This window comes from Phalacrocorax carbo, chromosome 1 (assembly GCF_963921805.1).
Source record: "Phalacrocorax carbo chromosome 1, bPhaCar2.1, whole genome shotgun sequence".
Taxonomy (NCBI): domain Eukaryota; kingdom Metazoa; phylum Chordata; class Aves; order Suliformes; family Phalacrocoracidae; genus Phalacrocorax; species Phalacrocorax carbo.
The window spans coordinates 116,505,676-116,530,173 of record NC_087513.1 but is presented as its reverse complement, the minus strand read 5'-3'; the positions used below and the strand labels follow the sequence as shown (position 1 = coordinate 116,530,173).

The window sequence follows — 24,498 nt, the reverse complement described above, 5'->3', positions numbered from 1 at the left end:
GTGATTTGCATTACTCTAAGGAAGACCTAGGTATGGAAAGTGGTTTGAGAAGGACCTGGCCAGAAAAGTTCCTCTCCCGTGGTTGTTCATCTGGATTCAATAAAGGGCCAACAAGTCTCAGATTTACACCCCTGCAGGAAGCTGCTGCTCTGAAGAAGTTGCATAGAGTCCTCCCCATTTCCTCTGTCTGTCCATGAACCCTGTACACACCCATGATGGATTCAGAATGTTTTTCTCTTTAAAACCAGTCACCCCCTCGCAGCTAATCTTCAAAAACTGCCTCCCCTCACTGTAGGATTTGAGTGAGCAGCAACCAAGGCCATTACTTCTTTTTTACAAAGGATTTTTTATTGCATAAATAGAGGCTTAGATATTTTGCTGTACATATAAAAAGTTGAGACATGGTTTAAGCGAATGTTACTCTTAAAGGTTTTATTCCTTTGACACATCCTTCATTTATAGGAAAGCTTCATTCTCCCAGGAAAGGAATCCAATGCAAGCTGCCAAGTGCCGGAAAATCTGCAGGGTGGGGAAACAGCAGTGAGAACGGCAGGCATGACATGCTGGCAGCACATGGGCTTAATCTGCCTGCCCACGTGGAACGCTGCAATCGGAGCTAATCACAGCTCTGCGGTGCTGACACTGAGGAACAGTTCTAGGGTAGGAGAATTCACCCCTTCTCGTAGTCCCATTATAGAAAGACATGGCTGACAGTCCAAGACATGGTAGAATTTAGGAAGGACTGGGCCTCTGGTGGGCGACACTGAGTGACTGGGCAACTAGGGCATTTTCTGTGAGATCAGAGATGCTTTAAGGCCAGTCATTCAACAAGGTCAACGTCACATGCTGGACAAGAGGCCTTGTGGGATGAGCTCATTACCCTGGCGCAGCAATCCTTTGGGCTATGGACTCTACCAGGCAGAACTCCCTGGGACCCAACGCTGCACAAACAGCACGGTATGGTTTGCTCATTACAAGCAGGCTTGCTCACTTGCAGGGCAGCCCATCTCTCATTTGTTTAACAATAAAATTCCATATAATTTACTCTGTCTGACTTATTCTGCAAAAGCAGGAAGAAGTGTTCTCACAGCATTTTCCAGTGGCTAGCTAAACTGATCTAAAAGAAGAGTTCAAAATGGCACAAGTCTGTCCAGAGACAAGTCCTCAACCTGATGTAAACAGAAGACTGAAATACACCTTCGTTTTTGTTACTTTTTCTATGCGAATGAACCACTTCATTCCCGTGGCTATTTTCAGAACCTCATTTCTACTCACAATTTCCAAACCCTGTTGCACGAAATGAAATAGTGATAGCTTTGAGATCTAAGCTAGTAAACATTTCTAAAAACTGAAACTCTCTTCGTATGCGAGGTGAAGACCTCAAAAGGGGAAAGTAAGTTTTTTAGTTTAATAAAGAGTAACATTACATCAAACTCCCACTGAGCTTACAAAGGGCAGGCAGGAATAGAATTCCCATTTTGCTGCAGAACAGAGAGATGTGAAACAAATTGATACAAAAATCACATGCCAAACACGTCAGGGAATATAATCTTAGCACTAGTCAGCTCTCATTTTGCTAAAGGACTTGATCCAATAAGGCAATGATTGCTTAAACTTTGAAAACAGTGGGAAGGAATTCAGCACACAGGGAATGAAAACACAAAACTTTAAGAAATTTTGTAATGTTCATTTTGCTCTTTCATTCAGAAAATCGTCCCTTTTTTCTCAGTGAAGTATATATGGTGGATGTTACATAGCATAATCTGTAGCATTTCTGTTACCTTGGGAAGCTCCATGGCATGAGATTTGGCGCTTCCAGCTAAACTATCTACAACTTGTCATGTATTTAACTAATATGGAATGAACGACTCTTTTCTATCTTAATTATGTGATTCAAGGCCAAGACGCATCAGCCTGTCTGTCATGCCTCTCATGCATTTTTTGCCAGTTTAACCATCTCTTTACATATCAGGATTTCCTGTGCAACTGGGTGGGTGTAAAAACTCAGGGAGATTAAGAACAGAGAAAGAACACTGTGCTAAGGTCTCCTAAATCACGAAACATGGCTGCCAAGTTTTCTGGTGGCAACCACAACAGCCTTACAAAGAAAGGCCATGATACGGGTGTGCAAATACGCTGAAGCATCGCAGGAGACGAATATTACAAGAACTCAGATAATGTTGATAGTTCTAATTGTACAATTCAAATGCATTCAGGCCAAAACATAATGGGATTAATATGTCAATGCCATTATCGAACACCAGGGCGTCGAATAAATTCTATACCTGAGAGACTCTTCAATCATCTTTCTTCTCTAGTTCTGATTTTAATTTCTCTTCACGTTCCCTCTTCAGTTTTTCTTCAATTTTTTTGCTCTGGTACATTTTTACTCCAGCAAATGCTAAGCAAAGAATCAATGTTTTAGCTGCCAAAATGTACATCAGCAATGGGAAATTCTCCAAAGCCTGAAATGCAAAACAATATATTTAGGCAGTTACTGGAACACTTGGACAATTAAAAATGAATCTAGAGGGATGTTATATAGCTTCCTACAGAAACAGCATTATTCAAAGCAACGGTAATGCTCCTCTGCCCATGCTTTTTCTTCTGCAGGAAACTTTAAACTAGGCGGATCAATGTATAAGGGAAGGGACAAAAACAAGTTCACTCCGCTCAAGTTTGCATATGAAGCCCCTTTGAACAGGTCTTTGTTACTTTTGCTTGCTTTACAGCAAATGGGAAACTGGCATGATCTAGAGCTGAAAAAGGGGAAGAACTGAGTATCTTAGGATAGTTGTAAAAATGGAAATACTTCTGAACAAGTCTCACATGAGCAATGAATCTGTGTGTATCAGCTATCAGACGTGATCCCAAAGACACTTTTGTCCTCCTAGAAATTTTAATCCTGCAATTAATTTTTAATTGCAAATTTTTAAAATTCGCAATTTTGCAAAATAATTGCAAAAATGATAGTTTTGCAACTAATTTGCCCAGATCTAGAAGGTATAGATAAAGGCCTTATACTGGAAGAAAAGCAAAAAAACCCACAGCCTCTGATGATTCAGTTTCAGGAGTTTTTAATGCCTGGAACCACAGAAATTGCACAACATATTTCAGTCTTACAAAATCATGCTACTGTAATGGAACATGGAGTGGAAAATAAAATGCAAGCGGGTAACACTGTGAACTCAGAATACAAACACAACAAGAGCAGCACAGGCACCCAGTGAAAGATGTCAGTTCCAGACGGATATCGAAGGTATATGAACTTCCTAGCACACTGTTTCAAAGAGCCACCTGGCCAGCAGGATTGGTTCGGTGGTGCACAGTAGGTTCACAGCGCCAGCTCCCCCTCAGCGAGCCTCCCAGCACCCTTAGCAGGCCTTCCAGTACCTCATAAAGTGGTTTGGCCATTGTCAAACCACTGAATTTAGAAAAAGCCTTATATCAATATACCATTAGTGTGTCCCCTTAAAGTCCACAAATCAGAGGCTCAGGTGGGGTCTTTTATAACACTGATCTCTACAAGCTGCACATTACCTCTGACATAAGGCCACTCCCCTCTAATTTTGCAAAAAACCATCATCCTCTGTCAGTCTCCCCACATATTAAAAGTGGCAATCTCCTTAAACCAGAGCTCTGCAACACCAGAAGGATAACACCAAGGCTTGGGGTTAGCATTGCTTTCTTGATAAATGGTTTCATTTAACATGTTAAAATCATTAATGCGTGAGGTACTTACTCAAACTTACACATGTACCCTGCAGAGTGGTTATGGCCCCAATACACTAAAAGACACAGTGGAGAAAATACCCTCCTGTAACGAAAGGAGCTGAGGAAAGAGCAGCCAGAGAAAAGCCTTGAAAGAGGGAAGCCAGGAGGAGCAGAGACAAGCAGAGCAGAGCTTGCCTACCAGCGCTTTCCTCAGGTCTAAAGCGTGAGGCCCCAACAGCAAGTACCGGGGCCAGCCCACGAGGTGCAAGCATGTAAGGCAAGAAAAGACTACGACGAGTCCTCTGTCCCTGAGGTGCAGAGACCGTGGTGGCTAAACAACCTTCACCTACGTAAGGAAGCCATCTTTAAACACAGGACCCAACCAACTACCTCTTATATGCATCTGCTTGAAAGAGCAGAAATTCAATGATTTATGAATGGGAAACATCCTCACCTTCCAGTTAAATGCCACCATCTTGGCTGCGTGATGATATCGTCCGTCCCGCAGCAGGCTGCGCCCAGCACCAATGAGTGTCACACTTCTAAAGGCACAGACCGGGGCAGGAGCATCTTGAAGAAATGGAAATTAAAAAAGAATTAACCAATCTGCTTGTAGTCAGTGCATCCACACTGCACCTCTCTGACAAGCTCATCTGCTGCACGGCGCCTGGCAGCATACCAGAGCCACACGGTTCAGGAATGACCTATGTGGGCCTTTTTGGAGCTGAGTGACAGGAGCAACGTCTGTGCTGCTGAAGGACAGGGGTTTGACAAGCACCAGGCAGGTGCCACACTTGCGCAGAGCGGAGGCTGCACTTCTACTGCGCGCAGCACAACAGCAGCTGCCCAACGAAAAACACAACGGTGGCCGTTTTTGAAAGCTTGACACACGTACACATCACACTGCCCCACCGATGTTTGGGATGTAGCGGACAGAAGTGAACCCAGAAGAGCTGTCTTGTGGTTTTTAAGCCCATCTGCCCTGTTCGAGGCACAATAGCTGCTGACCTTCCTTCAGAAACAGGGAGTCAAGTAAATATTCTTCCAGCTCCTGCACTGCTCAGCCAGCTTCTTCGTAGATGCCCTTGTTTCTACAGATCAGGAGTCCTCTTCTCTCCTCTTTCCCCAGCTGCAAAATTCTCACCCTGCAGAGACCACCCTGGAAACGTCCCCATAGAGAGACACTACTGGAGATTTCTGTTACCAAGATCGAACTATACCAAAGCAGTGGCATGGCCAACTCGTTTGTCATTCGGTATTTACTGTGTTGATCCTGAGTTGCACAGCTCCCTTCTCCTGTTGATAAAATATCAGGGCAGCTGTGAACAACTAATGAGTCAGTAGTATTTCACCTCCAAAAAAAAAAGGCATTTTAACTTCTGATGTTTCCTCCAAAATTTCAGCAACTGTTATGATTTGAAGTCCCTTGCCAGATGTTCACAGCAAGAAGTCCTACGTCAGAGCAGAATCTGGTTCTCAGTGCACGGTTCAGATGGCTACATGCTTCTCAATGAAAACCAAGTTAGAGAAGCCTGGCCTGATGTGAAGGCACTGCACTGCCCAACTGGGGTGTCTTCATCTCAAAATGCTGACTTGGTGGGGGGGGCTTCATCAGACAGAGTCTTCACTCTCCTAAATTTCTGTAAATTCTGTGCTTCAGTCAGAATCAATTGTACAACATATTATAAAAAGGCAAGAATTCAGCCATTCAAAGACAGGCTAGCATCTGGCATAACATGCTGAAAATAGGCGTTTAGTGATTTTTTTACATACAGAAAAAGTTTTAGACTCAGCAAACGTTATACGAGCACATCTCTGGGGTCTAATTGCAGGGTACTGTCCCACGAGCAAGAAGCAGCATATAATGTGTATCACAGTGTGCACTCCTGCGACTCCTCTCAGTTGAGAGTTGATTATTTAAGCATTCAGTGCAACAGTTCTCTAATATTTCCACTCGGCTGAAACGCGAGCCTGAATTGTGCATCCACCAGGAGTGAAGTCACAAAGGATGGGAAGTAAAGAAATTCTCCCTTTGTTCTGAAGAGTGGTGTTTTGATCCAAAATGTTTCCTGTGAAAGCTGACACTTTTGACGGTCTGTCCTCACAGTGTCTTCTTCAGTTGGAAGTCAGCAGGGAAGCCACCGCTCTCTCCATGTTCCGTTCCCACATCCTGTGCCACCAGCCTCCAGTGGTCAAGCGCTTCTCTCCATTTCGTCTCTTGACTCTTCCAGTCTCCATTTTGATCCAGATCCTTATTAAATACAGCTGAAACCCCAGGAAAGAAAAAATGGGTGGAGCTGAGGCACAGGGCAAGGAGAAGAAAGTGGGAAAAGGGTAGAAAAAGGCAGGATTCACTTCACATTTGAAGAAACCCAATTTTTTAGCACTGAGGTCATCAATTCAAAAACAAAAAGCTCAGACACTATACTTTCAAGGTTGTGATATCTTAAAAGCATGCAGGCAGCTAAACAGCTGAAGTTTCATGTTTGCCTTTTCAGAGGCAGATAAGGCACAGATAGGAGTTCAGAACACATCTAGAGTTAGGCATTGTTCAGGAAAATGCAAGCTCCCTCAACAAACAGTGCTACTGGGAACAGAGACTGTGCCCCATGGAAGGTCACTTTTACCTTCACTCACAACAAGGAGGTCTCGTGTTGAGCCGCATGAGAAACAGGAGCACTAGGCTCTGCCTGAAGCCCTGCTGAAGACTCTGTGACAGACGCTCCATAAGCTATCCATCACGTACTAGAAGACTCTTGTGCAGGCTAGGGATAAAATGAGATCAGTCTCACGCATATTCGTGGTTGCCTTCACTGTGTTTGCACCTCGCAATCACTAGCCTATTTACACCCAGACCTCCGCTCTGAAGCAGGCCAAACTACTGCAGATGGGAAAGGAAGAGAGGGTCTGCCCGTACCACACACCTCAGTGCTGTACTAGCAATCCTCCATTAGCTCCAAATGCTGTGAGGTCTTCTGGGTCCAGAGCAGGCAGTCATCAACACAGCCCTAAAGGCTCATGTCCTCAGCAGGGACAAAGGCCTCTCAGGGAGGGCTGCACCAAGTCCCAGAGCTAGACTTCAGCTGATACCAGCCCCAGGATCTCTGCACAACGCTCTGTTGTGCAACACAGACCACCCCAGACAAAGGAGTTGGGCCCCAGTCAGATGGGAAGTCTGTGGTGGAGCACAGAATTGAATCCAGGTCTCTCAGCCACTGAATTACAGCTCCAGTCCACCACAGCAACCACATCACAGCCCAGCCACTCACACCATTGTTTGCTTATGCAGTGGCAGAGTATCGACCAGCCTGCACACACCAGAAAGTGTCCACACAGGCATCTGGGTACTCACAAACCCACTTGAGTTGTCTTGGCTGAAAGTCTCACTCAGCCTGCCAATAACTCCATCTACTCAACAAAATGGGACTCAAGGCAGTCTTTTGTCTGCTGGGGATTTCTGAGCATCTCCATTTTATCCACTTTGTGAAAAGCTATAAAAGTCACCAGCCTCAGAAAGCCACTAGGGTTATACAACTGCATTTAAAATGGAGTGATGGCCAAGTATGCCCTGAGCTAGAAAAGGGGTTTCATTCTACCTGTTTCTTGTTGCTGCTTTCTTTAATGCACATATTTCAGGGAGCCAAAACTGATGCTTCCCATCTGGACAGTCACTGGAGGCTCACCACTACACATGACCTGCTGCATCATGCATCAGGCTTAGCATCTGCAAGACAAGTGCCCACAAAAAAAAAAAAAAAGACTAATGGGTCATGGGAAAACACAGTAATATGGCAAAGCCCAAAGGCTGCAACGAAACACAGTGGATAAAATTGTGAGCCAGAGCCGCTGCCCTAAGAATCCATCACAAATCACTGCCACAAGACACAGCGGTTATATTAAGTCAGAAGTACTCAGATCCGTGTACATTTGTATGTGCAGGTAGGTCAAGACATCACTTTGAAAAACGACCTGTGTAATAACTCCGTTTATACTAGCGTCACTGATAAAGAAATTTCTAAACTAACACCAGCTCAAGGAACATCAAAAACATCAGCCATATAAGATCTTCATACCTGAAGATGCAGAAATAAAAATATTAGTGATTCATCCGGCAGCTCCTCACATGCTCCAAACTCTGGAAAGTAAGAACAAAGCAGATGGGATGTATCAGTCATGGTGTCTAGATTAAAATCGAATCAAAACCAAAATGTCAGTGGGGCACCTGAATGTTCCGCCGTGGGTTCCGCCGTAGGTCCCAGGGCATCATTTCAGCCACGTCCCAGGGTCCTTGCAAGCTGCAGGCCCTTGTTTGCTGCCACCACTTTGCCCTAGGAGGGTCTGCTGGGCTGGCACAACTCCACTGCCCCCATTCCCAGCCCGGCTCTGCCCTGGTCCCCGGTCACCTCTGCTGGTCCCTGGTCACCTCTGCTGGTCCCTGCAGCACCAGTGCCCAACACAGCCAGCAACCCACGCACACACTTGAGGAAACCAAACTTTTTCAACAACTGCTAAGTTCATACCCCTCTTTCTTACTTATTTGCTTCATTTTTTCTTAAGAAAACAACAAAACTCGGCAGATTCACAAGCACTAAAGCGCGCTTCCAGGCGGCCGTGCATCGTACCCTACAGCAATACGCCGGGAGATGGCCAAATGAGGCCTGCCTGAGGTTTCCAGCCAGCCAGCGTTGTCTCCAGCAACTTTTAAACCTCACGCTCCCTCGTCCGGGAGGCCGCCGGCTACTGCCAGGGAACTTCGGCTGCCTCCCCGCACCCCCGCTGGTGCCAGGGGCCAGGGCGGGGGTCAGGCGGGCAGGGGAGGGCAGGACGACAGGCAAGCAGGGTGGGCAGGCAGGAGGACAGGCAGGAGGACGGGAGTGCAGGCAAAGGAAAGTAGGCTGGCCGCGACCGGGCTGGCAGGGGGACGGGTGGGCGGGCAGCACAGAAAGGCAGAAGGCTGAGGGGAGCTGCGGGTTCTGGGGGTGGCAGGCAGGGGAGCAGGCCGGAGGGCAGGCAGCAACGCGGGCAGGGCAGGCAGGGCCTGCCCGATCCTCCCGATCTCTCCCCGCCGCCCCCGCCTGCCCGCCACCCACCCGGCCCCCCAGGCGGCCGCGCCGGCGAGGGGTGCGGGAGAAGGCCCGGGAAAGGTGTCTCCTACCTCACGGGGCCGCCATGGCGCTGGCGGGCGGGCGCGGCGAACTACATCTCCCAGGAGCGGCAGCGGCAGGGCCCGGCAGAGCGGCGGGGTCCCCCCGCCTCTCGCCTCCTCCCGGGCGCCGCTCCGCCAACCCGCCGTGCCTTGCCGCTGCCTGAGCCCGGAGCAGAAAGTAGCCCCCTCTTTCTTCCCCCCAAAAAATTAATAATTTTGAGGTAAAGCAATTCCCGCACGTCCCAGAGGTGCAGGCCCGAGGGCAAAGCAGTCTAGGTGCCCGTGCTCAGCTTCGCCGTGCAGCCGCACGGAGGAGGGCAGGGCCGGGGCAGAGGCGGGAGCTGCCGCCCGGTTTTGGCGGGGAGCAGGGCCCGAGCAGGTCGGTGCGCTGCCGGGGATGCTGGTGCACCTGGGCCAGTTCTGCAGGGCTGCTCCTCCGGCTGCATCTTGCCAAAAGGGGCTCTCCGTGACCGTAGCACGGCCGTAGCGCCGGGCCCAGCTGGCCTGCACCTGCTCGGTGCGGCACGTTGTCTGGGCTGTACCAGCCTGTGGGCCCCCAGGGTGAGGGGAGTCACAGGGTGGTTGGGGTTGGGAGGGACCTCTGGAGATCGTCTTGTCCAAAGTCCTTGGATCATCTTGTCCCAGAGTCCCGCAGGCTGGGCGTGCAGCACACCCATGAGGGGAGCAGGGGAGCTGGCAGGCACCCACAGGCCACCCGGGGAGGAAAGGGGGCGTGCTGGGAGGGGAGAGGCTCGCCAGATGGCTGTGCTGGGACCTGGCGAGCCTTCCCCAGCGGTCATGGACCGAGGTTATTCAAAGGCTTGTTACTATGCCAGCAAAAGGCACATCTGGAGTGTGACAGCAGCTTCTGTGCCAAATCTCGGGATCAGTCTCCAACATGAGCCAAAGCTTCCCAACAAAAGAAGCCTTTTTCTTTTTCGTTTCTTTTTAACACAAGCAAAACAAAATTGTTGGAAATGCAGCGCCAGACATGGCTGAAGCATTTCAGCCAAAACTTTCTAAAAACAAACAACAACCCCACACGATAGACAGCCAGCATGGGAACTTTTAGCTTAAGCGATTTAAGTCTGGCAACATGAATAGAAGCCACACTCAGAGTCTTAACAAAAGGAAGCACGTTTTAATGCTAGAAGTGCTACCAGTTTTGCTTCTAATTATTCCCTGAGAGCCAGCATTGTGATACGTCAGCAGCACAGGAGAAGACAAACCATCTTGAAAGCCCATTTCCCAGCCAGTGAAAACAAGTACCCAACATGGGAAACCCTTAGGAAGCACAGCAATGGGACAGCCTTGATAGCTGGGTATAGAAATCCCTCTTCTGAAAGCCACAAGGCAGGATCCCAGTAGTTTACACTAAGCCCTGGCTGATGGGATGGAACCAGTGCCTCCATCACCCAGCTTGCATCCCAGGTAGACAGATTGCTCCAGAGAACCAAGGAGCAGCAGAAGAGACAGCTCAGCCAGCTGCGGGCTTGAGGACAGACGATGAACTTCTGGAAGCTGCCCTGGACAACCAGGACATGTTCCTGGATGAGACTGCTAATTTAGCAGCTCTTCTGCTATAAAACAGGCCTCATCAGAAGCCCATGAGTCAGTCTTTGCTGCCAATGAATAATTAAAATGGGAGCCAGATCATTAAAAAAATATTTTGGAATGAATGTGTGTAGGTATAGGTTACCTCCTATGATTCATACCTTAACACGTTGCTCAGTCAATAGATGGAGATTTTGATATTTTACTGTACATTTTCAAGTTATTTTTAAGATGGGTGTAAGTCATACAGTTTGGATCTAAATCAGCACTTTTGACCACTAATTCACAGCTGTTCTGAGGTGGGAACATCTAGATCTGCTTCTGGATTTAAAAAATGCTAAAAAGAAAATCAAGTTATTCATTCTCTTGGTTTTATTTTCCTGAAGAGCAGAATATCAAAGCAAAGCACAATCATGCATTTTTCTTGGGTGTTCCCTGAGCAGCTATGCCAAAGTCCTCATGGGAAACAGTAATGTTGATTTCCTCAGCACCCGGTTCCACATTGACCTGTCTGCTAATTTAATGAACAGTTTCACAGCTACCTGTAATTCCAGTGAGTTCCCTACATGTGGCTTTATGATGTCCTCATTGCTGGTGTTTCCAAAAAGTCAAGGTGATCCAGGGCTTGTTTTGTCCCTTGCACCCAGGTTTTCATGGATCACACATTTGAGGTCTTCTCGATTCAGAACCTGGCTTTTATACTTCTCACCCCAGTCCTCGACGATGTACTGATGATAGGGGTCATTGGAGTGCTCTCGCCTCTTTGATTTCACAGTACTCACCAAGATCGCCACAATAATGAAGGAGAACATCCCAATCATCACCATCAAATAAAGGATAACATAGTCAAAGTTTTCAGCATCAACCTTGGCTTGCAATTTATCTGCTGCTTCCGTCATGTTTTTCCTCCAGCCATTCATGTAAGTGAGAAAGATTTTCTTGAAAATATCTTCCACCGCCCAAGTGAAGTTTCGCATTTCAGCCATCCTGGCAAGATACGGTTACTAAAGACAACACGACACTTAATCAAATATCTGTACTAAAACAGTTGTTAGTTTCTTTTGTCTGCGTTACGACAGCTAAATAATAACACCTGCCACTTGCCAGTGAAAATGTAGTACCGATTTTAGATCAGCTGAGAATCCCCATCTCTGAGTGGTTTGATATGTTCAGAGACCCAAGGAGGTCTTACTCCTCTCCTCACTCAGGTCACTTCTGGTCTGTGGGAAACCAGATACACTTTGGTGAAAGCCAGTGAGCATGGGCCCTCATGACCTACTTTACAGGGGTCGAGGCAGACTGCCTTCCCTATGGAGGCAGTAGCTCTCAAGAAGCTCTGAGAAAAGCCAGTGTCTTTTTCTGCCCTTCCTACATAAAGAGGAGGGTGTGACTGCATTGCAGCCTACTAGCCTGCAAAAATCAAAGGGTCTAGTACAGGATTTCAGTCTGATGGTCCTGCATAACACCCGCCCTTCAATGCTTCAGGCAAACCGAGCCCTACGACATGGGGCAAAGCTTCCACAGAAGGTCACTCGGTCTCAGTGCAGTCTTCAAGCAATGGTGAGCTTACTGCAGCCTGTGGTAAGGGGTGCTGAGTTTTCATTGCTAATAAGAAATTGCAGTCTTTCCAACTTGAGTTCAGCAATCTACCTTCCCCGGCTTGTTGGACTAGCCTTGTGATATCTGTGAGCACAGAACGGGCACAGACACACAGAAGGACGCAGGTATATGTGCGTGTAGGTCTCCCTGCAATTATACACTCACACACACTCAAACTCAGGGGATAAAGGTAATCTAATGAAAGTAAGCAAGCTATAAGAAAATCCAGATACAAAATGCCTTGACATTTTTTTTTGTGTGTAAAATATCTCTGCTTTTTCTTTGATTCAGAACAAAAATCACTGTGCTTTTTCAATAGGAAATAAAGAATTGCGAACAGAAACTTACCTTTCCTGTGTCCTTCTCTAATAAGGTTCACGGTAAAAATCAGGATTTTAAAACTCCACTGGATAATATGATGATACTCTTGAAAGGAGCAGAGATATCCTAAACTTTAAGTAGCCTCCAGCCTGCACAAGGCTAGAAGCAATTGTCTGTTAAATAAGTGCCTTGTACTGCACGCTTTATGTTTATATTAAATTTAATGCTAAATCTAATCTCACCTGGAAAGTCAAATATTGGCTGACACCTTACATCAGTCATCCTGTCAGGTGCGGAGTACTACTCTTTGTGCTCATTACTGCGATCTCCTGTATCATAAAAGAGCACTGTTGTGCTTTCTAGGGGTAAACATTGATGCAGCTTGATCTTTATTGACCCAGACAGATAAATATGAGCTCTACAAAATAGTTATAATAACAACAATATAAATAGTAATTTCCTTGGCTGATAGGGGCACGAGAGGCTGAGCACTGAGCAGGCAGTGTGAAAGGCCTGCCAGCCTGCCAGGCTGCTCAGCACCCAAGGGGAAGAGTTTTCTGTCCCTTCGCTTTCCCTGGGAGGTTGGCGATATGCGTCTTGTGTCTCTTTCTCTGTTCTTTCTCCTTCCTGCGTTTCATGTTTACCCTGTCCTTTGCCATAAGCTCAGCCTTTCTCTCCCTTTCCCTGGGATTCCCCACACAGTTTGCCTTTCTTCTTCCACTAGGATCATGCTTGTCAGTGACCAACCCCTCTGCAAAGCCCTTGCTGTGAGAAGCAGGTCCTCAGACACAGCCATGACTGACCTCTCTGAGCTGTGCTCTGTGTGCACCTCACTTGTGATCTGGAGCAGGAAAAGACAAAAACTTACAAAACAAATAAGGAGAATTAATTAATGTTGATTTTATTTCTAGCAAATAGGACGTGCTGACACCTAACCAAAAGTCTCTGAGTCACACCTTAGGAAACAGCAGTGTGCTCATTGAATTGAGACAACTCCGGTTTTAGTCAGCAGCAGTTCCTGGCTACAATCGGGACATCCAAGGAAGGGGGATTAGGGTGGAATAGTGGCACAAAGTGCTCCACAAGCGCATGGGCTAGGACAGACTTTCTGTAAAAAAAAATTTTCACTTTACAAGTAGTCCTGCTTAAGCAATTTGCAGAGAGAGCAATTTCTCAGGTAGCTCTGCTTTGAGAAAGATAAAGCAAACATGGACTACCACTGAATCAACAGTGCACATCAGAAAAAGGGAGATACGCTCTTGGTACAGAAAAGTGTTAATCCCCAAGGAAGCCCTCCTGGTGCCGTGCTGCTGACATTGTCATGGTTACTGTTATCATTTCTTCTGGATGATTTCCTGTGCATGAACACCTCCCAGCACGGGGGCGAGTTGCTGGCAGCATTTCCTCTCTGATCCCCCGCTTCTCTCTGGCACTTTCCCATGTGCCCTCAGCTTGGCCCCTCGAAGTTGAGGTATCTGGCAAGCTGATTCTGTTTGATGAAACCTGTAAACCAGAGGGACCGCTGCACATCCAGCCTCTTGCATTGCACAGCCAGAGATGCACCCTAGTTGGTCCTGGCTGAATGAAGTCACTCGGAGCCACCAGCATGTTGTTAGAGGAGCACCCAAATGCAGGGCTGTAAGCCTAGCTATGGAAATGAGAGAGGAGCCATAGCCCTGGAGGTTCCCAAACAGAGTAGCATGGGAACTGCTGCCCTGGATTGCCAGTATTGGGTGAAAGGACTTATCACTCCTTCAAGCAACCTCATCTACCATCTGTTCCTGGCCAGTCCTGTTGGGCCAATATTTGCAGGCATACACGCACGCATGCACACAGGCATACCTACATATATAAAAGATGCATATGTTGTCAAGCAGACATGAAATTTAACTGCCAGCTCTGTTCTCAACCACACCAGACCAAGAAGAGTCATAGAATAATCCCATTCTGTTGCGTGTCCCTGTGAAAGTCACATTTGTTCAGGGTTTGCTTAGTCTCTAAAGCAATAAGGTGTGTCTCAGTGTGGGACTACTTTAAAAGAAGGAGGGGCAGACAAATTTTTGGGGCAGGAAAAGTGACTGCCTTAATATTGGTGTCCCAAATGAAGATTAATATTAAGCTAGTTTCTACCCCAAGAATAGCTAGGTCATGGCAATCAGGAAGAGTCCGTGGTGACTGGAAAAAGGCAAATATCATGCTCATCCTTGAGAAGGGCAATGATGGCCCAGGAAGCTGAAGGATGATCAAACACACCTCAAACCATGTGACGATTAAGGGACAAATACTTCTGGAAGCCACTATCAGGCATGTGAAGAACAAAACGTGATTGGAATCAGCCAGCATAGATTTACCAAGGGCAAATTATGCCTGATCAAGCTGATTGTTTTCTATTGCGGGGTGATGGGAGGATGTGTCAGTGGATGAAGGCAGAGTGGTAGTGGTGGTTTACCTTCACTTTAGCAAGGTTTCAACATGGTCTCTCATAATATGCTTATAGCCAGATTGGAGAGATATGGACCAGATGTGTGGACTCCAGAACTAGCTGGACCACTGTCATGGGCAAGATAGAGTAAATTACAACCTATAGCAGACCTGGATGCTGGGCTTCATGTAAGAACCAAGGAGATAAGCACTTTAACACCCATCTGCCAGCCCCATCGCAGCAACTGACCATTCACTGATGAATCAGTGCTGTGGCAATATCTGTGTTGTGGAGCAGGTGGGTCCATCCTGGGACAGGGTGTTTTCATCAGCAGGAGGTGCACCACATGTAAACATGCACAATATTTAACAATTAGTATAAACAACATTACAATTGGATGTATTTTCACATGTAGCAGCCCTGTGGTCTTGAAGCCACCACGCAGGGAAAACATTTTCCTTTTAGATGTACAGTAGGCTCAGAACTGAGTGATATTCAATTGTTCACAACTGCGATTGATAGCACTTCTGTGACTGTTCAGCAGTGTTAACTGTTTCGCATTGCTGACTATTTTACAAATCCCTTGTTAGTCTTACTGGTGAGATGGTGAAGAAGGTAGCAGACATACTGAAGATCCTGAGATTAGACCCAGATCTCATAGGAGGGTTTGTGTGAGTTCATTAGTAATTCACCTCTCCCAACATTTTGCAATACCTGTTGTAAACACATAAAGGGATACTCCTAAATAAACACAAACATGCATATGCATAACACACACAGATCGGTATCTATAGGATTGGAATGGGGTCCTCAATTTTCTGTTTCCTGTAGAAGATAAGATTAACAGGAGATTGTTATTAATAGTGATCTTTGTTCCCCAGACACTTCCCTTCACAGGAGCTTCCAGTATACTCAGTCACTTTTTTTCCAGTTCTTCATCCAGTTTCCCTGTATTCTCTGCAATAAACAGATGAACTTTACACTTTATTTTAGATCAGCAGCTGATATATTTACTCACAGCTTTTGCCGTCTTCTTTTTCCTTTCTTTTCTTTAAAGTAACCATACATAATTAACAAATTACAGGGTTCATTACTTAGGATCATGACTTCTATAGGGTTAATTCTTAGAAACAAAAGAATATAGCTGTTAAGTGTGGTTATTGGAGAGGTATGAGTATCCTCTCATATATACCTATGTAATTTTCCTTCGGTATTTCTTCTGTTCTGGTTAAATCATAATATGGTACTATTCACTGTGCCTTTTAGACCTCACACCTTTGTATACACAGACTTAACCCACAATCTTCTCAGCCTTTAACAACTGATACGCTATACTGCCAACTACTGATACTTAGACTGCTGATAGCATTTGATTAGTTTCCCCACTGCTTTAAACTTTTTACCTTCATGATAGGCCTCCTTGATTCCTTCTGGTATTTACACATTTGCTTAAAAGAACATTAGTGAAATCAACAGTTCTGTCCCTGGGTCTGGCTGCTGCTTTTCAAGTTGTTGTCTGTCAGTTGATCACCCTGTAAAACAAAAAGACCTACCAAGGCCACTAGGTTTTTATAGTTTGGCTTTAACTGTGACTGCTGGAACCTTTTCTCTTAAGATTACTCAAGATCACGTCTATTAATTAAGTTTGAACTGTTTCTTTATGTTGATTTGTTTTTTGTAATCCAATTTTTACTGTATCTCGGGACATTTTCCAGCTCCTCCTCATTTGTCATACCAATGTTGGTAATTAAAGATGCCACCTCTTTATTTTTTGTTTTGCAGCTATGCTTCCAGCCCTCTTACCTGTTTCTTGCATTCTTGTGCTGGGCCTCTGCAGTGGGTCAGCATGTGTAAGCTACCACCTCTTCAGGAGCTTTGGTTTCCACCTCTCGAACATCAAACTCTTCTGCCGCTGTTTGCCATTCCTCTAAGCGAATCATTATGGTTTCATTTCTTTCTGCATTCACCCCATGCATGATGGATGTTATTTTCTTTCCCAGAGTAAGGGAGTTAGGATTTGTACATCATTTCCCCTCACGGATATGGTTTTCATCACAACTGGGAGTTTTGATGTCTTGCCCTGTACAGGTTGAGTTTTCTTTTTAAGTGAGGAAATCCTGTTGCAGTTGTTTATTTCTTATGAAGCTGTTCTTCCATCTTTCAGGGAGCAGCGTTTAGGTTTCATCCTTAGCCTATTTTCTTGGTCCTTTTTCTGCTCAATGGTAAATACATTTGCAGGTTCAACGGTTGGGGTATTCTGTTTTTCTGAGAGACCCCGAGACTTAATGGAGTGTTACACAGTTTGATCACCTGTTATAACACTTCGGGTACATTTGCGAAAGTATTAACCCCCATCCCTTTACATAGGATCTGGCATGGGTGCCAGACAAGAGGAACTGCTGATCTGCTGGTAGGTTGGCTACTAATCAGAGGGATCTTGACAGGCTGTCCCCAAAATGTTCATAGCTGGTAAAAATCTGTCTCTAAATATTAGAATAACTCCATGTCTGAAGATCGCTCCCTTGTCATGTCAGAGACCCACATCAGGATGCACTGTCCTTAATACCTTGTATAGAAACGATGAAAAGAGTGCAGACAGTGGAGCAGTGCACCTGGAATGGTCCTTTGTGACTAAATAAAAACATGTTTTAGAAAGCAACGTTTTCCAGTCATCACTGAAATGAGAGGAAAAGCATTCAGAAGGAAAGTGAATTTTAACCATATTTTGGTAAGCAGTACAAGCATAAGCAAGGTTGTGAGGAAAACCCTTTGTGTTTCTGAGAACAGACTGTATTTCATCAGGATGCATTCGGCGGTGAGAGATTCCAGCCTAAGCAGTTTCTCAACCCTGAATGCTTGGAAAAACCCAACCAGGCAGAACAAGTCGGGTCCCAAACTTTGACTGTGTCTGGTGCCGGGACTGCATTGCAATGGAGATACTGGCACCTGCCACCCTGCCAAGAAACGCACTGCTCTGTGCAGTCCTCAGGCTGCAGGGGTAGAGAAATCATGGCCAGGCGGAGGTTGCAATCATTCAGCTTTGTTGCTATGGTTTTATGTGTTGCTGTTGCAAAAGCTTTAGAGGGTAAATAAGGGTGTTGCCTGCACATAGCATTTAAATGAAAAAGCAAACACTAATATTTCACTGTGTCCGATGCTTAGCTTCTAGTGACTTAAGGAAATTCATTCCTTAGCCTCTGTGAGATCACTTTTCTGAAATGAAAGCAAGAGGGAAGATAAACACCTTTACAGACAATGATCACAGGATGGCTTTTGGTGGGCACAGATAGCTCTGACAGAAGTGTTGTCCAACACGCTGCAGGTAAGGGCATTCCCACATCAGCCCGGGAGAACATGAGTTGCTGAGTGACCTGCGCTGTGAGCATGGGCAATGGGGAGGGTATCTGCATGCACCACTGATAAACTGTGCAGCAGCTGGTGGTGCTGCGCCCCTCCTGCCTGGTAACACTAGGGTAAGACTAAGAAGAGTCGGCTACCTGTTATGGCCACATGCCCATTACCACCTCAGTGTGTGTGCCTGCCACAGGCTGAGCAGCTCTCATGTGGAAACCCCATCCTCATCAGCAGCCCAGGCAGCCAAAGGGCTCCTGAAAAGCAGATCAGGCCATCAGCTCCCAGCCTGACCTCTTCACACCGCCACAACCTGAGGACAGTGTCCTGGCTGGGAAGATAAGATGTGGTAACTCAGATGCACACATGCGTGTCCCTCAGAGAGGAAGAGAAATCTGAAGTGCCCACACGGGTTCCCTCCTAAATATGGAGTGGATTTTCACCATACTTTCAGCTGTAATTAAACTATTGTTGCCTGCAGCTAAACTGCAGGTTATCAGAAGGCAAAGTCCTGCTCAAGGCCAGTGTCATGAAAGGCGAAGTTAATGGTAATAACTGACAGCAGCAATTTTACTCCTAACAGAGTAAGCTGAATCTGTCTTTCGGATGGGAAGCTGCAGGTCAGTTGCTTGCTGGGTTGTAGGTAGGAACCACAAGGCTCTGCAGACACACGCACACACACCTCCCACATGCACAAGGACACTCAGTATCTCCCAACATAGTTGCCCTCTGCCCCTCACCCACACTCTCCAGGCCCTTACGGAGAAGTACAATCAGTAACTCAGCCAGAGCAGTTAAAGAGTTGGAGAGATGGTAGTAAAGAGTTGGATGGGAGTATAAATGTCACCCAGGGGAGTGCACACAGTGAGGTACTGGCTGTGCTCCCCTGCCCTCTGCTTCCATAGAGTATCTATAGAGTATCTTTGAAAACCACAGGTCATTTGCCATCAGTGGTTTGAACTAGCGCCAATGGTGGTATGGAGGTACCACTGTCCCTCATGCCCCACACCTAGCCTGTGATCTGGGCCCTCAGTCCTGGGAGCCCTGTACAGCTCTGATGCTTATACACTTGACAGCTATACACTCCTGGTCCTGGAAATAAAATTGCATCATGATACATCAGGCTTGAAGGGGGGTTGGGGGTGGTGAGTTGTCCTGGCGTTTGCTTTTATAAACACTATCTGTGTAGCTAAAGAACAGCCCAGCCTAAGGTTTAGTTATCAGCTATACCTGCACCTCAATTTGACTTTCAGTGATGTCCACAGCTGAACATGATGACAAATGAACATTTCTTCCTTCTGCATGTGTTGGCTCTTTAGGTGCCTGGGCCTGGGGAAATGAAACAGCGCGTTCCATGTTCTCTCCACTTCCCCGCAAGGCACCCAGAGGCAGACAAGGCAGACCCTGTGTGGTGTGAGAGGGCCAAAGGTATGTGCTTTGGTCCCAAGCTGACCTGAGGTTTTTGTTTGGGATTACACTGAGCAGCAGTTCACAGAAATTGCAGCACAGACGTACCAATGGTAGCAGGCATCATGCCACGCCTGCTCTCTAGGAAAAACCCGTTTCTCACAACCAAACTCACTGGATCCAGGGGTCTCCTTAAGAGTGAGCTGCTAGTATCGAGGAGTTTCTGGGGAATGGAAACTGGGAGAGGCACCCTTGCTAAAACTACATTTTACTGCGAAGTCCTGTCCTCATAAAGCAGAGGGAAGGGAAAGTAGTAGTTACAGCAACAGGCCTTGGGTTTGGCAGGAGATTGTTGCACTGACAGAGGTCACTGATTGCAACAGCTCCTCTGGGCAGAGGCAGCTCACAGCTTCTGATGGGGCGGAATGCCCACAGTAACACTGCCTAGCTTCAAATCTTGCTCCTTCTCCTTTCATATCCTAACCACAGAGGGTGGCCTGTAAGCTGGATCCAGATCCTGACTGAGTCTCTGAGTCTTTACAAAAGGAACTTGTCCCCTTCTTTCTGCACACAGGACACTGCTAAGCTGTGGACCTTCTTGCCACAGGACACTCTAGATGCGAGTTACTGGCAACCATTCAAAAGCAATTGGATTGATTCAGAGAAGAAAAAAGTATCAGGAGTGTTTGAGTAAAAAGTCATCACACCCTGTCACAGCAGATTGCTGAGGATTACTTTGGGGAAGCATAACTACATGAAAGCATGAAAGAACATGATACTATGTTCTTCCTTAAGCTTCCAGGTTTGTCCATTCCCTTGACTGATTTCTTCGCTTAACAAAACCTCCTCACCCTGTCTGGTAAAGGGGAGGGAGAGGCAGGAAGGAGGACAGTGGGAAAAGAAAAAAATCATGTAGGAATCAACCTGTCTGGTGGACAACAGACAAAACAAAGTGAAGGTAGTCACCAGGATGTTCTCATTAAACCTCCCCATCTGGGGGCAAGGGTGCCATGACTTGATGGAACTTCAGATAGAATAAGGTATACAAAAAGGGGAGGGCAGGGGAGCCACCAGAGCCTTTCTAGGAGGTTCTGCAGGGGTCGGAAGAGAGATCACAACCTGCCACCCTCAGGGTGCTTGTGTACCAGGGTACCTCTTGCCACAGAAGGCTAGACAGACTCATGGCTGACCCAGGGTAAGACATCCGTATGTTGTTGTAGCCCACTGATGCTCCAGAGTGGACTTCAGCCCCAAGTTTGGTGGCAGCAATGTAGCATTGCAGCTGAGAGGTAGATCAGAACAGACATGCAAGGGTACTTAGGCCAGCTTTGGTACCAGCCCTCCTGTGGGCTGCCCCTCTGGCACAGCCCAGATTGTTAAGTGAGCTAGTTCTGCTCTCCCGGCTCAGGTGAAGTCCACAGGAGCCAGTGGGGAATTTGGATAGAACGGAGCAAGGAGAGCCTGAACTGGAGCTGGAATTACTGCCAATACCCACTTTCACAGGGCTTGATGTTTTTAGCTGACATGTCTGCAGGCTTATGGACTTGTTGCTGAAAAGTGGCACATAGGAGTGAATCATCTGTTTTCATAACTCCTCAGCAAAACAAGTGGTCTGATTCACACGGACAGGGTTGTTCAACCACTTCTTCAGGAGGGCTGCTGCGACTCCTTAGTGAGGCTGCATTTCAAGACATGTTTTAAAGCAATGCTGTTCCAAAGACAAAGGACTGAAGTCAGGGATTAAATTCCAGCCTCCCTGGTCTCTGAAAAATTACAAGAAACTTCTGCCCCTTTCCAGTTCTTTTGGAAGCATTTCCTCATATTATCAAGCACTGCAGATCCTTACACCAGATCTGTTACTTGTCCAGAGGATATATCTACGCCAGCTTGCAGCTACATGTAAAAGACTCTGCCTTACCTCACACTTGATCTCTCCCCTACGAGATGCATTTAGCCAGTGATCAAGACCTGCCTCCTGCTTGGCCATGAGATGCTTCTGCTGAGGACTGGCCCCCTTTGAAAGTCTGGCAGGTAGCTAGCTACCAGTGCCCCATTTCTTGGATGCTGGGAGGGGAAGCAGTGTCAGAGCAGCATGCCTTCCCAGCAGGTACCCTCGGGAGTCAGCGACTGGCAGAAGCTGGGAATTAAAGTGCTTGCCAAATAGCATGCCTGTCTCCCCCTGTCTGGAGCCTAGTGCAAACCAGTCCCTTTTGCACAGGAGCCAAATGAAAGTGCCTAAAACTAGCACAGTCTCATGTTAAACAACTTTGTGTTTAAAACTCCACCTTTTTCCGTATGCCTACATACATGTTTATATATTTTAATCCCTTCTATTTGTAAAGGCTATATGAGTGCTTTATTAAGGAGCCGGGGAGGAGAAATGGATTAGAGACCCCAGGATACAGCCTGAGGATTGCAGAGGCTGAGTTTAAGCTGGGAATTCTGATAAGAGAGCAAGTCTGGGTCCAAATCTGTGATATTTAATGCAGGAGCAGAACAGAGCTCAACTCACTGCTTCACCAGCCCTCAGTGCGAGCTCAGCTTTCACTGCACTTCTAGGAGTGCATGAGGCCTCTTCCCACCCAGGTACCTGGTGGGCAAACACTGCTGGTCTGCTGGAGCTGCCACTGGCCCTGGATCTCACACTGGTGGAAGGCTGCTAGCCAGTGGTGTGCTACCTGGTACGACCCTGTATTCAAAACCTTGGTGCTAGTGAGCAAGCACATTGCTTGAGCATAGCAGCCACCCCTCAGCCACACAAGCCCGTGTGGCTCTGCCTCCCGTGTTGGGAAAGAATAGATCTGAGAGCTGCTCTTCTTGTCTTGTGGCACTTGAGCAGTTTTGTTACTGGCGGGGTCCGGGCACTAGCAACATGCAAAGTGCCTGTGCCATGTTATGCTGCGCAGGTGGGAAGAGGAGGACAGCATCCAGCACAGGTTGTGCCAGTATTACCTGGTATGTGCACACAGTCACTGTGGCTGGGTGCAACCTGCTGACAAGCTCAGTGTTACGCAGAAATCTCAAGTTAGGTCTAGAGCTGCTATATGTTTTGGGTTTAATGCACTCCATCATTGCACATTAAAAAAAGTGCTGTTTATTTTTCCCAACCTGTAGACCTGAATACAGCCTAGTAGAAATGCTCATTACTCATACTTGGGACTTCAATGGAGTTCTGTGACCATGGAACCAGCTGGTACTGCTCATACAGTGATAGTAAAAGGAGAAGCAAAGGCCAGGTCAGGACATTTTATTGAAATAGAAAACCAGAGCGAGCACTCTACACAACCTCATGGAACAGCATCTTCTGAGCCCAACTCCACTGTCAGAGAAAGTTACATTACACTCATATTTATTTTAGCAGAAAAAAATCTATGTTTTACACACAACAATCCATAGAAGTCATTGAGGCCAAAACATATCCTGAGGCCCTGCATCACCCCAAGAGCATTAAAAAGACAACTGATCATTTCAAGCCCACTGGCAAGGAAGGGAAACAAATGTGTCAGCACATAAGTTAAGAAATAATTGCTCATTTAACCTGGTCTATACTGCATGTGCCCAGTCACATTTCTTGTTTCCTCAGCCTTCCTTGACCTTGGGCCCATTTGCGTATATGGCCGCAATCCAATTGCGCAAACTGGCCTTGCAATCTGCCTGCGTTCAGCTCCTGCTTCAAGCAGAAAACCCTTGCCTCCGGAGTGGTAGACAGAGGCCACCCGTGTGTGCACACCTTCCCCATGCATGGCGGTGTCTTCCCTGCATCTTCCCTGATACCTGGCCCCGGCATCATGCTGCAGCCGCTGGCATGGGGTGTGGGGCTGGTGGCATGCAGGGAGACCCAGCACCCCTGGCACCAGCCTGCTCTGGATCTGGTGCTGAACCCACTCCAAGAGGGACTGGCATCCTGCCAGTCCCCATCCAGCACCAGCTCCCCCAGGAAAGTGCTGGGAGCTAAGGTGAACTCCTTGTGCTGATCCACTGGGCCACACATCTCCACACACCCCCGGGACGGCTCCCAGGCCCAAAAAAATGTGTGATTTTAGACATACCGTGCACTACATAACTCTGTGAGTATTCCCATGGTCAAGAAGAGGCCACTTCCCAGCTTTCCAAAATCAGCTGGAACTTTCCCATTGACATTAATCTCAGTTTAGGAAGACATCTAGGGTACAATTAAGTACAGCCTTTTTGGAAATGGCTCTTACGTACATGCCTAGCTTAAGTGCTTTTCTGAATAAAGATGATTTCCTGAACTAGAGCTTCTGCTGGGAGCTGGAGTGGATCCAGAAGAAGGTTATTCTGGGTAAGCTGCCTGAGGGATTGCTGCAGATAATTTTGTGCATCTATATAGCATCCTATCTGGATAACAGAAGAATAATCTTTTAATTGGATTCCATCCCATTAATTACCCTCCTGGATCTGCTAACGTCCAGTGCTCTAGAAACTATAGTCTGGCATTTCCATCGAAGGCTCCAGTAAAAGCTACAGTAAAGAGCCATGGACTGTTGATTCACCTTAGATTTCAAAAATACTGTGAATGTGGTGGCCTGGAACATATGCTGTAAGCATTGTGGCATAGCATGAACATTTAACCCACCAAAGTCATGGAAGTGCATTTTGGTCCCTCTTTCTCTTAGTTCCAGGACTATATAATGTGCAGTTCCTCAGAGTGCCTTCTTTGAGAAGGATGAGTTTAGCATTTCTACTGCTGCCTTTCACTGGCCATTTCTGAGATGGGAGAAAGAGGAGAAATTACCATTTTCATAAAAATTCAGTCACTTTTAAAATAAACCAGATTTGTCATGGTGCCCAAGAATGTCTGCAGACCTGCGTGATTGGAGTACGCACACTTTTTTGTGTGTGTAAGTATGTGATTGCTGTGGTTCATGTAAGAATGCATTCACAGAATTTCTGTCACATGTTGGTACCTTACCCTGCTTTTGCATTGACCCAGATTATTCAGAGGTCTCATTGTCTCAGTGGG

At 46.6% G+C, this 24,498-nt stretch overlaps 2 protein-coding genes across 4 annotated transcripts; both read right to left on the bottom strand.

The window, feature by feature from the left end:
* Window positions 1-326: 326 nt before the first annotated feature.
* SMIM11 (small integral membrane protein 11) lies at window positions 327-9,161 on the bottom strand. Of its 3 annotated transcripts, XM_064471301.1 has the most exons (6): window positions 8,870-9,161; window positions 7,788-7,849; window positions 7,311-7,438; window positions 4,169-4,284; window positions 2,286-2,465; window positions 327-519 (listed from the first exon to the last, which is right to left on the bottom strand). In XM_064471301.1, the coding sequence occupies exons 4-5, from the start codon at window positions 4,187-4,189 to the stop codon at window positions 2,298-2,300; spliced, it is 189 nt and encodes a 62-aa protein (XP_064327371.1). In that variant the 5' UTR covers window positions 4,190-4,284; window positions 7,311-7,438; window positions 7,788-7,849; window positions 8,870-9,161; the 3' UTR covers window positions 327-519; window positions 2,286-2,297. The 3 variants fall into 3 exon arrangements, with proteins under 3 accessions (XP_064327371.1, XP_064327353.1, XP_064327363.1); XM_064471283.1 differs by lacking the exon at window positions 7,311-7,438 and having other exon boundaries at window positions 8,870-9,159; XM_064471293.1 differs by lacking the exons at window positions 7,311-7,438; window positions 8,870-9,161 and adding an exon at window positions 8,337-8,519.
* Window positions 9,162-10,776: 1,615 nt separating this feature from the next.
* On the bottom strand, window positions 10,777-18,043 carry KCNE2 (potassium voltage-gated channel subfamily E regulatory subunit 2). Its single transcript, XM_064471274.1, has one exon. The coding sequence runs from the start codon at window positions 11,398-11,400 to the stop codon at window positions 11,023-11,025; it is 378 nt and encodes a 125-aa protein (XP_064327344.1). The 5' UTR covers window positions 11,401-18,043; the 3' UTR covers window positions 10,777-11,022.
* Between the last annotated feature and the right edge of the window lie 6,455 nt (window positions 18,044-24,498).